General features: G+C 51.7%; 1 protein-coding gene across 4 annotated transcripts in view; it reads left to right on the top strand.

The window, feature by feature from the left end:
- TSHZ3 (teashirt zinc finger homeobox 3) overlaps positions 1-14837 on the top strand; it is a 101995-nt gene that overhangs the window by 61822 nt on the left and 25336 nt on the right. Inside the window, exon 2 of one of the 4 annotated variants that reach the window (XM_045891196.3) lies at positions 8145-13070. The exons of the other annotated variants lie outside the window; for them this stretch is intronic. Coding sequence (XP_045747152.2) covers positions 8145-11350 — 3206 coding nt within the window. The 3' untranslated portion in view covers positions 11351-13070. Of the gene's footprint in view, positions 1-8144; positions 13071-14837 lie in introns of those variants that run through there. 4 annotated transcript variants of the gene reach the window in all.

The following is a 14837-nucleotide window of genomic DNA, read 5'->3' as shown; positions in this document are numbered from 1 at the left end:
TTTATATCAAATGTATTAATTTCTTTTTACCTAGTGGTTGAGTTTAGTTAATGACGATAATAAATATTAATGAGAGAGCGGCTACCTCCCAACCTGATTACACGATGATCTGGCTTTTCACTCCTTGGACACATCCACCGTCCCCTTGGACATGTCCATTGTCCCCGTGGCCACGTCTCAGGAGGTGGGAGCACTCGGGACCCTCCTGCGGGGACAGGCATGGAATCCCTGGTTTTGGGAAGCCAGGGAAGGCTGTGAGGTGGCAGGCTGCTCCATGTCCCGGGAGCACGGCCCGTGCTCCACACCTTCTGTGTGGTTCCCCCAGGAATGGAGTCAAATCCCCTGGAAACCTGCACTGACTCCCGTGGAGTCACAGCCGAGGGCTTGGGAGTGTTCCATCTAACTTGTCAGAACTCCAGCTTCCTCCAGCATAGACGACGAATCATTCAGTCCACCTGCCGGGACCTTGGAGAGGGTCAAATGCAATGAATGGGAAAACGGCTCATAGACAAGCTCGTATTAGGCTCGACCATTGGTTTTCATCCTTGACGTTCCAGGGGTACCGGGCTATGGGAGCTTGCAGGGAGCTCTCGTAATTCTGATAGCTTTGGTGTCACGTGAACATGCGTCTCTACCCCAGAGTCCCCTTTGGTTCTGCCTGAATGCAGTTCTGCAGTTCATTCACCTGCCCCCAAATATGCCCTTGGCCTTGAGCTCTGGAGAGATGGATTTCTGTGTTGCTGCTTTAAGCGCCTGCTTTTCATTGCGGGGAGAGAGAGTGGGGAAGCACTGGTAGCAGATCTGGAAGAGCTCACCTCTTGGAGAGAAACTTTTTCCGCTGGGCCACTTGGGGAAAAAGGGAACACGAGGCCCCCATCCGCCCCTCGCTGGCTCGCTGGCCTCAACTCCCGCGTGTGTCTTTTGAGTCTCTGCAGCTGTTGACTTGGTTTGAATGAGAGCCCCCGCCCCCACTACCGGGGCCGGCAGCAAAAGTTTCAGTTCCATTTGTTCGAGAGTGAAGAACCATGATAATGCATTCCTGGAGAGCGATATTTGGGTGTGGGCGCCCTATGGGTGGCTCCAGGGCAGGGAGACCACCCTCAGCCGTGCCTCCTTCTCTCTTCCTCAGAGTGGGGGCTGTCATCCTGTCTGTCCTTCCCAGAGGCGCTTCCCCCTGAGATAGCCACACTGTGCTCTGGGACCGGCCGGAGTCTGGATCCATGTGGATGTTTGGGCAACTATTAGGAGGTTTGAAGAAGTCATCTGTGGTGTTCGTTCGTTCGTTCATTCATTCATTCATTCACTCATTCCGTGGATATATGTTGAGTGGCTACTGCGTGCCAGACAGTAAGGTTGCAGGAGACACTGGGAGGTGGGGGCTGCTGATCACACGAAGCTGACAGTCTGTTCGAGCGTCCCGGAACGTCTGGCTATAAGCAGGTGATTCCAGTGGTGTGCCTTGTAACGAGAAGGGGGAGGATGCTAAGGGAGCGAAAGCTGGGGTCAGAGAAGCCCCCGGACATCACCTCTCACCCGTGGCCTGGGGAGGGGTGCACTGGCTCACCTTACTCTTGTGTGCATCTGCCTTGGGGTGGACGCACACAAGGACGTAGCAGTGCACGCTGAACGGTGAGAGGCCTCTTGGCGCGTTCTAGAAGCTGCTGGGCTGGGGAGGAAGCAGGGCCAAGACAGGGGAGGACTTCAGGGTTGCTTTGAGGAATTTGAGCTTTCTTCCAAGCCAGATGGGAAGTCGCCGAGGCTGTTTGTTGCAGGTTTGGTGTGGGGGTTAACCTGACTGGCCTGCTGATCAGTAAGGACATAAGGATCGGGTGGCTTCTTCATGGAGAATAGACGGGAGGGGCTGGAGCGGGGGCTCACTGAGGAGAGGGCGGGTGCTGCTGGCTGCCCAGGGAACAGGAGGAGGGGCAGATCCTGTTACAAAGGCTGGTAACAAGCCTCTTGCTGCTGGATTTGACCTCCAACTACTCTCTTTCCAAAGGAGACGGTGAGTACCTGTTGCTCACCTACTACGTGCAAAGCTGGGACAATGTGGACCAGGGTCCTTGCCTTGGAGAATTCAGATAAGAACATATAGAACGTTAAATAGCGGCAAGGAACTCACATAACTGGTCACAGTGGCCAAGTTCCCTGAGGCTCTGCATGATTCACTGTCAGGTCGGGCTAGTGGATGGTGTCCGCCGTTGGCCCCTTAGGGAGGAGAGGCCCCTGAAGGCCAGTGTGGTGGGGACAGAGACCAGCTTCTCACCCAGCCTGCCTGCCCCCCAGTTGATGTCCCACTATCCCCTCTGACTGACTGGAGACACCCAGTTTCCCCTCCCCTCCTTGCCTGACCAGGGCATTAACTGTCCCAGTGTCCGGGAGACCAGGGATTTTGCTCCTTCGTCCGGAGAAGAAAGGACTGAGAAATGCCTCGGCTGAGTGTTCACGAGGAGCCCGTGCTTGGAGGAGTGAGCATGTTTCTACCTCAGTTTACCCCTTTCTCAGGAAAGCCATAAAGTAAGGAAGGAGACAGGGGAGGAGCCGACTGATCCAATGCCCTGTCTCACACGGAGGGGGAAACTGAGGCCTAGAGGAAGGAAGCGCAATATAGGGTTCAGCATGCACCACCTCTCCGGGCGTGCGTGGGTCCTCAGTTCGAATTTGTGGAGTGAATACACCTTTCCTTCTCTTAACCCCGTGTGCCAGTGCGGCCCCTCCCTCACCACGTTTAGTGACGAGAGTGGCCATGATATTCTTGGAGGAGTGCCGTGATCGCGAGACGTAGCAGAACGATTCATGCTCTGGCCTTTCTTTTAACGTGGAGGGAAGGACGGACGGGCAGAAGTCCGAGGCTCGGCCTAAGGAGATAGTCCTCCCCGCCGGGTCTGGAAAGGAAGCAGCGGGGTGTGTGTGTGTGTCTATATATATGTGATGGCGTCCCTGTCTTGGCCGTGTGCAAGTGTGCTTGCTCACCCGCAGCCTCAGAAACCGTGACGAGGCCAGGGGTGGTGTGTGGGGTGACACCAGGTCTCCCCAGGACCCAACACCTCTCAGCACCGAAGCTTTTTAATTTTCCTCAGAGCAGGATTCTGTTCCCACCAGGGAGGTTGGCCTTACTTTTCTTTCAATATTAATTTCCTCTTCAGTCATCAGACTGGTGGCATTCTGATCGGGCTGGGTGATTTACAGCGTATTGGAGGGCATCGGGGGGCCGCACGTGGGGCAGGAGCTGGTCAGATAGGTGAGGTGCCTGTGGGGGTGCTCCAGACGGTCCATGCACACCCTGCATTGTGCTGAGGCTTCCCCGGGGGGGCCCCGTGCTCCTGGGTGGGAGGTGGCTGGGCCGAGCCACTAGGTTTTTCTCTTAGCTGGTGGTCTGCATGCCACAGCGGGCTCGTCTGTGTCTACCATTGACCCCAGCTGCTTCTGGCTGCCCGGCATCCTCCCTTAGCTGCTTCAGCCGGGCCATTTCTGGATTGTGGCCTCTTGCAGACTTAATTCCGTGGGAGCCATAATGAGAGCAAAGTGCCCAGAGTGTGGGTTCACTTTGCAGGCTGTGGCTCAAAGGGCCACCTTCAGGGGAGAAGGGGCTCTGTTTCCACGGGGCCAGGCTTTTCCTTGAATCTCAGCTGGTGGGACGTAGGCCATGTGGTTTTCTCCTCCCTTCCATGTTCAGAACGGAGGCCCTTGGATGGGTACATTATGCATCTGGGCACCTGGGGCGTCTCTGCAGATGGTGGGCTGTGTCTGGTTAAACCCCCGATCGCCTTGCTCTAGCTCCTCTCTGAGAGAAATGCAGACCCGCCCCGGACACTCTGACCAGCTCATGCTGTGCGTCCCGGCCGCCCGGGTTTGCCCGGGTCCGAGAGGATTCTCGGGATGCAAGACTTTCCTGCTAACACCGGGGCACTTGCAGGCAGACTGTGACTCTTGGTCCCTCTACGCGCCCCCCCCCCAGCTCCCCTCCCTCCAGAACTGCCAGCCCTGTTGGAGTCTGAGAGCCATCTTCCAGGATGCGCTGCCGGCTGAGGAAGGCTGTCGGGAGAGACGGAGATCTTTCTTTCTTTTTTCTTGTCCTATTCCTTTCCCAAGCAAGGCATTCACCTTAGCCACCCTGGCCCGCAGAAGAGCCTCCCCTGGTCAGCACAGTGTTCCAAGTGCACGGCCTCAAACTGGAGGCCCACCCCGGTACCTCATACGTCAGCTGAGCTGAGCGGGGCCCTCTCCTTGGCCCGCTTGTAAAGGGCGTTCGTGGCCCAAACACCAGCCCCTCGCTTTGCTGTTGGCGTAGGCCTGCGGCGGTGGCCCACACACGTGTGTGTCCCTGGGGCACCAGCTCCACTTACCTGTTGGGATGCTACTCTTGTCTCAGCTTAGAATTCTTGGCGCTCGAAGGGGGATTTAGGAATGGGAGAAAATCACACTCGACCAGCATGGAAGAGCAAGGGAAGGGAAATGTCTGTGTGTCTTCCAGGGAATCTTATTTATTTGAGTCATTTCACTTTTTTCCCCCCTGGTGTCAAATTGGTAGGAGGCAAGTCTTTAAAACTGTGGAAGTCAATTGTACAAATGAAGCTTCCTTTTCTTTTCTGAGAGTTTGTCTGGGGTTTGGTTTTTGGGTCTGCCAGACGGTTAGCTCTGCAGCCATGCCGGCCACCAAACGCATCAGCCAGAGGGGCCTTCCGACACAGGCATATTGAGAAGCTGGCTGGAAGTGGTCCCTTTTTTCCCCTTTGTCTGCCTTAAAATTGCTGTTCACCACAAGGCCGGCCATGCCTGGTTGTTCACCAAGCCAGCCCAACTAGGCAAGGTCCGGTAAGGGGCAACCTAAGTCCCTGGATGCAAGGAAGTGAAAAAGAAAGAAAGAAAGAAAGAAAAACAACAACAACACACACACACACACAAAAAACCACAAGAAGTTTATTCCCATTAACACGGGTGTTCGCCTGGCTGTGCGTCTCTTGATGTGCCTGTTCTAGAACCCAGAGCTGCTCAGCCCTGCCCTCCACCTGCTCAGGAAGTGCACACTGGATTTACATCCCCAGTTACACTGCTTCCAGAAAGACAAGATCCCTGTTGGATGCCCATGAAGCTTATGCTGAGTAAATATTGACAAAGTAGTCTAAAGAGCAAACACTTTGACATTTGTAAGGTCCACTGGAAGGTCTTGTATATATTTATACAGCAGGAATGAGCACCGCATACCAATTTTCCTGAACTTGTTCTGACATAATTCTGCATGGATGGTGTGTATGCAGGTGGCTGAGAAAGTGGCTGAGTGTACACATGGAGGATGGGGCCAGGGCTGAGTCGGGGTCTCCTCTCCCATCTGGAACAAACCAGTGCCTATCCCCTGGCAGCAAAACTTACTGTAAGCTTTTATGAGACCTGCTTTTCCAGAAGAAAGAAAGAAAGAGAAAGAAAGAAAGAAAGAAAGAAAGAAAGAAAGAAAGAAAGAAAGAAAGAAAGAAAGAAAGAAAGAAAGAAAGAATCCACAGAACCTTGTTTTTAATTTATTGCAATTGATGTACTTTCTTTTTACTTCGTAAAAATTTTATTGATGTTTTCGTACTTTATATTTATTAAAGATTGAGCCTCAAAAATGTAATGAGTAAAAAATGCTTGCTTAATTTAAATTGTGAATCTGTCTGTTAAGAAATGCATTAGGGGTAGGAGAAGCATAAGACATATTAATTGACAGACAGGAACTGCTGTCTCTGAGGTTGATACAAGTAATTTATTACTTTAGAAATGAATGCCACCTCCAGAATGTGCTTCATTAATTTCAAATTTAGTTTTAATTTCAAGCTGTTGCCCCTTGAGAAGAATAAGGTGGCAAATTATGTTTGAAGAGCAGATTTTTTTTTTTTTTTGCTCCAAAGAAACACCACATTTTAACTATTTAATTTTACAAATACACGTGCCCATCGACTTTGCGGCATTTTCCTGAGAGTCGAGAAGATATCCTAGGTAAGCTCAGCACTTAACTAACGCTTTCTTTTTTTCTTTTTTCCCCTTCTTTCATTCGTTCCTTCCTTCGTTCCTTTGTTCCTTCATTCCTTCCTTCATTCCTTCGTTCCTTCGTTCCTTCATTCCTTCCTTCGTTCCTTCCTTCATTCCTTCCTTCGTTCCTTTCTTCCTTCCTTCATTCCTTCTTTCCTACCTTCCTTCGTTCCTTTGTTCCTTCCTTCCTACCTTCCTTCGTTCCTTTGTTCCTTCCTTCCTACCTTCCTTCGTTCGTTCCTTCCTTCGTTCCTTCCTTCCTACCTTCCTTCGTTCCTTCATTCCTTCCTTCCTACCTTCCTATGTTCCTTCCTTCCTTCCTTCATTCCTTCCTTCTTTCCTTCTTTCCTACCTTCGTTCCTTCCTTCGTTCCTTCGTTCCTTTTTTCCTTCCTTCGTTCCTTCCTTCTTTCCTTCTTTCCTTCCTTCGTTCCTTCATTCCTTTGTTCCTTCCTTCTTTCCTTCTTTCCTTCCTTTGTTCCTTCGTTCCTTCCTTCTTTCCTACCTTCGTTCCTTCCTTCGTTCCTTTTTTCCTTCCTTCCTTCGTTCCTTCCTTCTTTCCTTTCCTTCTTTCCTACCTTCGTTCCTTCCTTCGTTCCTTCGTTCCTTTTTTCCTTCCTTCCTTCTTTCCTTCCTTCGTTCCTTTGTTCCTTCCTTCTTTCCTTTCCTTCTTTCCTACCTTCATTCCTTTTTTCCTTCCTTCCTTCTCTCCTTCTTTCCTTCCTTCTTTCCTTCTTTCCTTCCTTCGTTCCTTCCTTCTTTCCTTTCCTTCTTTCCTTCCTTCGTTCCTTCCTTTTTTCCTTCCTTCTTTCCTTCCTTCGTTCCTTCATTCCTTTTTTCCTTCCTTCCTTTGTTCCTTCTCTCCTTTTTTCCTTCCTTCGTTCCTTTGTTCCTTCCTTCGTTCGTTCGTTCCTTCCTTCCTTCGTTCCTTCCTTTTTTCCTTCCTTCGTTCCTTCCTTCTTTCCTTCTTTCCTTCCTTCGTTCCTTCATTCCTTCGTTCCTTCCTTCTTTCCTTCTTTCCTTCCTTTGTTCCTTCGTTCCTTCCTTCTTTCCTACCTTCGTTCCTTCCTTCGTTCCTTTTTTCCTTCCTTCCTTCGTTCCTTCCTTCTTTCCTTTCCTTCTTTCCTACCTTCGTTCCTTCCTTCGTTCCTTCGTTCCTTTTTTCCTTCCTTCCTTCTTTCCTTCTTTCCTTCCTTCGTTCCTTTGTTCCTTCCTTCTTTCCTTTCCTTTGTTCCTTCCTTCGTTCCTTCGTTCCTTTCCTTCTTTCCTACCTTCGTTCCCTCCTTCGTTCCTTCGTTCCTTTTTTCTTTCCTTCCTTCTTTCCTTCTTTCCTTCCTTCGTTCCTTCGTTCCTTTTTTCCTTCCTTCCTTCTTTCCTTCTTTCCTTCCTTCGTTCCTTTGTTCCTTCCTTCTTTCCTTTCCTTTGTTCCTTCCTTCGTTCCTTCGTTCCTTTCCTTCTTTCCTACCTTCGTTCCCTCCTTCGTTCCTTCGTTCCTTTTTTCTTTCCTTCCTTCTTTCCTTCTTTCCTTCCTTCGTTCCTTCGTTCCTTTTTTCCTTCCTTCCTTCTTTCCTTCTTTCCTTCCTTTGTTCCTTTGTTCCTTCCTTCTTTCCTTTCCTTTGTTCCTTCCTTCGTTCCTTCGTTCCTTTCCTTCTTTCCTACCTTCGTTCCTTCCTTCGTTCCTTCGTTCCTTTTTTCTTTCCTTCCTTCTTTCCTTCTTTCCTTCCTTCGTTGCTTCGTTCCTTTTTTCCTTCCTTTGTTCCTTCCTTCGTTCGTTCCTTCCTTCCTTCGTTCCTTCTCTCCTTTTTTCCTTCCTTCGTTCCTTTGTTCCTTCCTTCGTTCCTTCGTTCCTTCCTTCGTTCCTTCCTTCGTTCCTTCATTCCTTCCGTCTTTCCTTCCTTCGTTCCTTCCTTCTTTCCTTCTTTCCTTCCTTCGTTCCTTCTCTCCTTCTTTCCTTCCTTCGTTCCTTCCTTTTTTCCTTCCTTCTTTCCTTCTTTCCTTCCTTCGTTCCTTCATTCCTTTTTTCCTTCCTTCCTTCGTTCCTTCGTTCCTTCCTTCCTTCCTCCCTCCCTCCCTCCCTGTCTTTCCCCCTTTCCCTCCTTGTCCCCGACTCGGTCCTCCCCGTCCCGCCCACCCTCACGGCAGCCTACGTTTCCGACGAGCTCAAGGCTGCCGCCCTGGCGGAAGAAGACCTAGAGCCCGAGGAGAGCGCGGCAGATGGGGAGCCCCCGGCCAAGTACGTGTGCCCCGAGAAGGAGCTCGGCAAGGCCTGCCCCAGCTACCAGAGCTCCCCGGCGGCCGAGTTCTCCAGCCACGAGGCGGACAGCGAGTCCCACCTCAGCGAGACCAGCGACCGCATGGCCGACTTCGAGAGCGGCTCCGTCAAGAACGAGGAGGAGAGCAAGGAGGCGGCGGCCGCCCCGGAGGACACGGCCGTGCCGGACAGCCTGGAGCAGATGAAGGCCGTGTACAACAACTTCCTGTCCAACTCCTACTGGTCCAGCCTGCACGTCAGCCTGCACCCGCCCCCGTCCGAGAAGAACAACGGCGGAGGCAGCAGCAGCAGCAGCACCAGCAGCACCAGCAGCGGCAGCTTCGACTGGCACCAGAGCGCCGTGGCCAGGACGCTGCAGCAGGTGCCGCAGGGCCGCGTGCTGCCCGAGCCCAGCCTCTTCAGCACCGTGCAGCTGTACCGGCAGAGCAGCAAGCTCTACGGCTCCATCTTCACGGGCGCCAGCAAGTTCCGCTGCAAGGACTGCAGCGCCGCCTACGACACGCTGGTGGAGCTGACCGTGCACATGAACGAGACGGGGCACTACCGCGACGACAACCACGAGACGGACAACAACAACCCCAAGCGCTGGTCCAAGCCCCGCAAGCGCTCCCTGCTGGAGATGGAGGGCAAGGAGGACGCCCAGAAGGTGCTGAAGTGCATGTACTGCGGCCACTCGTTCGAGTCCCTGCAGGACCTGAGTGTGCACATGATCAAAACGAAACACTACCAAAAAGTGCCTCTGAAGGAACCCGTCACGCCCGTGGCAGCCAAGATCCTCCCCGCCGCCGCGCGCAAGAAGGCCTCGCTGGAGCTCGAGCTGCCCAGCTCCCCGGATTCCGCCGGCGGGACCCCCAAGGCGGCGATGGCGGAGACCAACGACGTGCTGCAGAAGAACTCCAACCCCTACATCACGCCCAACAACCGGTACGGCCACCAGAACGGGGCCAGCTACGCCTGGCACTTTGAAGCCCGCAAGTCCCAGATCCTGAAGTGCATGGAGTGCGGCAGCTCCCACGACACGCTGCAGGAGCTCACCGCCCACATGATGGTCACCGGCCACTTCATCAAGGTCACCAACTCGGCCATGAAGAAGGGCAAGCCCCTCATGGAGACGCCCGTCACGCCCACCATCACCACCCTGCTGGACGAGAAGGTGCAGTCCGTGCCCCTGGCCGCCACCACCTTCGCGTCCCCCGCCCACACCCCCGCGAGCGTCTCCCCGAAGCTGAGCGTGGAGGTCAAGAAGGAGGTCGACAAGGAGAAGGCGGCCCCCGACGAGAAGCCCAAGGAGAAGGAGAAGCCCGGCGAGGAAGAGGAGAAGTACGACGTCTCTTCCAAGTACCACTACTTGACGGAGAACGACCTCGAGGAGAGCCCCAAGGGGGGCCTGGATATCCTCAAGTCCCTGGAAAACACCGTGACGTCCGCCATCAACAAGGCCCAGAACGGCACCCCCAGCTGGGGGGGCTACCCCAGCATCCACGCCGCCTACCAGCTCCCCAACATGATGAAGCTGTCCCTGGGCTCCTCGGGGAAGAGCATGCCCCTGAAACCCATGTTTGGCAACAGCGAGCTCGGGTCTCCCACGAAAAACCCGACCCTGGTCTCCCCGCCCAGCAGCCAGACCTCGCCCATGCCCAAGACCAACTTCCACGCCATGGAGGAGCTGGTGAAGAAAGTCACGGAGAAAGTGGCCAAAGTGGAGGAGAAGCTGAAGGAGCCGGAGGGCAGGCTGTCTCCACCCAAGCGGGCCACCCCGTCCCCGTGCAGCAGCGACATCAGTGAGCCCGTCAAGATGGAGGCATCCAGCGACAGGAGCTTCAAGAGCCAGGAGGGCAGCCCCAGCCCCCGGCGGGACGGGTGCAAGGAGGGGAGCCCCCCGGCCGAGCCGGTGGAGAACGGCAAGGAGCTGGTGAAGCCCATGAGCAGCAGCCTCAACAGTAGCACGGCCATCATCACTGACCACCCGCCCGAGCAGCCTTTCGTGAACCCTCTGAGCGCCCTCCAGTCGGTCATGAACATTCACCTGGGCAAGGCCGCCAAGCCCTCCCTGCCTGCCCTCGACCCCATGAGCATGCTTTTCAAGATGAGCAATAGCCTGGCCGAGAAGGCGGCCGTGGCCACGCCGCCGCCCCTGCAGTCCAAGAAGGCGGACCACCTCGACCGCTATTTCTACCACGTCAACAACGACCAGCCCATCGACTTGACGAAAGGGAAGAGTGACAAGGGCTGCTCTTTGGGTTCAGTGCTTTTGTCACCCACGTCCACGTCCCCGGCAACCTCCTCATCCACCATGACAACGGCGAAGACATCTGCCGTCGTATCATTCATGTCAAACTCGCCGTTACGCGAGAACGCTTTGTCAGATATATCCGATATGCTGAAGAACTTGACAGAGAGCCACACGTCAAAGTCCTCCACTCCTTCCAGCATCTCCGAGAAGTCTGACATTGACGGGGCCACGCTGGAGGAGGCCGAGGAGGCGACGCCCGCGCAGAAAAGGAAGGGCCGCCAGTCAAACTGGAACCCCCAGCACCTGCTGATCCTCCAGGCCCAGTTTGCCGCCAGCCTCCGGCAGACCTCCGAGGGGAAGTACATCATGTCAGACCTGAGCCCCCAGGAGCGCATGCACATCTCGAGGTTCACCGGGCTCTCCATGACCACCATCAGCCACTGGCTGGCCAACGTGAAGTACCAGCTGCGAAGGACAGGTGGAACAAAGTTCCTCAAAAACTTGGACACCGGCCACCCCGTGTTCTTTTGCAATGACTGTGCGTCACAAATCAGGACTCCTTCCACGTACATCAGTCACCTCGAGTCACACCTGGGCTTCCGGCTACGGGACTTGTCCAAACTGTCCACCGAACAGATTAATAATCAGATAGCACAAACCAAGTCGCCCTCGGAAAAGTTGGTGACGTCCTCCCCCGAGGAGGACCTGGGGACCTCCTACCAGTGCAAACTTTGCAATCGGACCTTTGCGAGCAAGCATGCGGTTAAGCTTCACCTTAGCAAAACACACGGGAAGTCCCCAGAAGACCACCTTCTGTATGTTTCTGAGTTAGAGAAGCAGTAGCATTCGCTTTCGATTAAAATGACCGTAATTTGCTTTGAGGGAAACTGTTGCAGGCACCTTAAGGCCCCTCTGTCTTGTTCTTGGCACATGTTCTTATTTTAACTGCGGAGAATCACTCTGGGCTGGACTGTTTTGTAGAACTGTACAGTGTTTAATAGAGGTGCATAATCAGCTGTTGTTACTGGTAAAATATGAAGGTTAAAACGCAGTGGTTAAGTGTTTGGAACTTTGTGTAAATGGGATTTAGTTGTGAGCATCCCCCCGATGCTTCAAGCTGCATGCATTTAACAGACAGTTTAATTAAGCATTTATAACGAAATCGGGCACACTTTTTCCACGCGGCTCGAGTGCGCTGGCATTTCTCACCCTTTCATCTTTAGCCCTCTGAGTACTTTGAAGCACTTTTGCATTAATTTGGTTAAAAAATAAAATAAAATAATAATAATGTATGAAGCTCTGTTTTTTAAACTCCTTACCAGCTTAGTTAAAACTAATAATATGAACCTCCATTTATGCAGGTCTGCAGGGGTATAACACGCCTTGAAATTTAAAAGAATATTATTTTCACATTGAAACATAGATGTATATATTGTATAGATTTCAGACTCTCTTATGAAAAATGTGATTGTGGTTTAAATGACCTTTTTTCTGCATTTATAGCAACAGTGTTTTATGTACCTGCCATGCTCCGGGCATAAGCCGTGCCTATGTATAGTGTATATTTCTTTTTTCTTTTCTTTTCTTTTCTTTCTTTTTTTTTTTTTTAAGGTCTATGGGTTTGTTTGTTTATTTTTTTTTTACATGCAAACATTGTAAATTATACAGAAGATACCACAGATAGCATTTATAAAGTATACAGAAACATTATCTGAAAGCAAAGTATGATTGTTTGTTTTGCTATACAGTACATCTATATTGATAGAGGTTCATGTTTAAATTATACATATTTATTAGCATCATATTATCATTTGTTTTGAGCAGCCTGAATACGCGAGGCCAGGAAACAGACATCCATGGCGGGCATCATAACTATTTTGCACATGATTTTTAAAGGTATTTATTAGAAGTCAAAGAACGCGCAAAATAAACTCAGTGCTCAAAGGGTTAAGTCTATTTGAAAAGGAAAAAAAAAAAAAAGAGCAACAGCAACAAAAAGAAGTCGTACTGTATCTCCTAAGCATTGATAAAGCCTTTAAAATGTTTGTACTGTAATACTTTGCTTAAAAGTCATGAGGCATTCTGTCATACAACCTCTTTCACTTATTTATAAGCCCTCTTGGTTGCTATTCCATACTGTAGGATGCCTTTTTATTTCGATTGGTAACTTTCTGTTTTGTTCTTCCTAATTATTCTCCCAAGATCCCACACTGCAGCTTTATCTTTAGGCTTATGAAAGGTAACCCGTGGTTACCGGCTCTCCAAGTGATTCTGTTCTTCTCCATTTTTGGCAGTTAATTTGCAGAAGTAACTGACAGCTGACACCATATGAGAACCTATGTATAAAATATTGGCATGTAAACAGCACAGACACTGTAACATACTCTGTGCCCTGTTTTGTTGTTGACAATGAACCACCATTATGTGACTCTTCATATAACCCTTTTTTCTACGGCAGCATTAAAATTGTCTTTTTGCTATAATTTTGTGTTGCGTTCACAATTCTGTCTGAAATGTGCTACGACTAACGAGCACATTAAAATTAAATTGTATGCGATCTGTTTATGACTGAGTCGGTTGCTGTGTCTGCCAGGTGCTGGCAGTCGGAAGCTGCCCGTAAATCAGGGGAGTTTTAGTGAACTTTGGTGTCTGGAGAGCAGGGAGCCCCCTTTGCAGAGCCTGCGTGGACAGAATTTTCCCTGAGAAGAGAACGTTAGAGAAAGGAAGACTTTCGCGTGAGGTTGGCTTCTCTCTGCGAAGGCGGTGTTAGAAACTTATTCGGGAGCGGAGCTTCGGGTCACACCCCTGGCGACCCGCGCGCTTGGGGGCCAGGGGTTTGGTCTCCCTCCGGGACGTGCGTGAGGAGTCAGGGCCCTGAGCCCTGCAGGAGGCAGGTGTGGGGAAGACTCAGACTCGGTGCAGGGCGGTTCCTTCCTGTGGATTCGGGCTTTTCACGGAGCAGGAAACAGAGCCACGCCGGGAAGGTGGACTCTGGGACCAGAACTTGCTCTCTGCTGTGCCCAGATAAGGAGGTGCAGGGTGGCGGTGGGGAGTCGGGGGTGGGGGTGGGACTGAACCCACACACGGGAGGAGTGGGGAGAGCATTTATATGATAATCACAAGCTTTTATTAGCCCTGGCAAATCATGCCAACAAAACGCTGGGAACATCATGTAAAATTGTAAAATACCTTTATTACTACATTCAAACTACTCTCGCAGTTATGCAGAATCAGAGCTCCTAACCTAGAATTATACAAATGAGAGATGTATTACATCCACATAATACATGAAACACCTCAACTTAAAAAAAAAAATACTCTTTTATTAAAAATTTAAATTAAACCCTTTCAGAGATGTTCGGCAACACGCCTACGTTTCTTCCCGTTTCATCCCTGCCCCTTTTGTCAAGATGAATCCCAAATTTCTGTCTGCTCTACTTTTCTCTCGGCAATCCATGTCTCTGCGAGTTTTTAGAGAGACCCTCACTAGAGTTTCAGACGGGTTTTTGGCAAATCGGGAGCACCGTGCTGGCTCTGCTCGTGCCTGGTGATCTAGCCACACAATTGCGCTGCGTCTGCAGGCGGGGCGCAGCGGGCTTTCCCTTCTGGGCGGCGGGCCTGGCTCCTTCCCCGGCTCCTCCACGGGCCTGGTCCCTCTCTGAGTAGTGGTGTGCCCCGTGGGCCTTTACCTGGGAGGAGTGTGGCACACAATGCATTCCTCCCGGGGGCGGGGTGGGGGGCCAGCTCCCCCTGGAACCTGGCTCAGGGGACAGCACCCTCCCTCCCGTGCCTCCCGCATCTTCACATCCTGGAGCCCAGATTTCCACTCTTGAATTTTTCACAGGTTAAATATAGCATCGGTTTATTAGAATCCAAAGTCCTGCGTCTAACAGATTAAACTGACAACACTTCCATCACCACCAGGCCCATGTGGCTTGAAGGGAGATAGGATTTGTGCGAGTGAGGGTGCCCGCCCCCCCCCCCGCACTTTACAGTTTGGGAGAAGAACCCAATACTCTGCCCATCTCTTCCTCACCCCACCCCAGGATTATCTTCAGGCTTTCTCACTTTGGGTGTGGAAGTGAGGGTTTAGAGCCAAGGCGGGTACCAGGTGATCTCGCCCGTTGGGCACCTGGAGCTCGGCACCTGAAAAGGATGCTCGCAGGAACGGGGCCCAGGAATTAGTGTTACCTCAGGAAGAAACACAGTCAGCCGGGGAGTTGAAGGCCCTAGTCATGAACACAAACCTAATTTGGCCTAGGGACAGTCCCCCAGACCGTGCGTCCTGGGAGGAGGTGAGTATGACTGGCTAGGGCCTCACCCCATTTGG

Source organism: Mirounga angustirostris, unplaced genomic scaffold (assembly GCF_029215605.1).
Source record: "Mirounga angustirostris isolate CCGP_5_RB_7025 unplaced genomic scaffold, mMirAng1.0.hap1 SCAF_16, whole genome shotgun sequence".
Classification (NCBI taxonomy): domain Eukaryota; kingdom Metazoa; phylum Chordata; class Mammalia; order Carnivora; family Phocidae; genus Mirounga; species Mirounga angustirostris.
The sequence above is the reverse complement of the archived record's forward strand: the minus strand, read 5'-3'. Positions and strand labels throughout refer to the sequence as shown.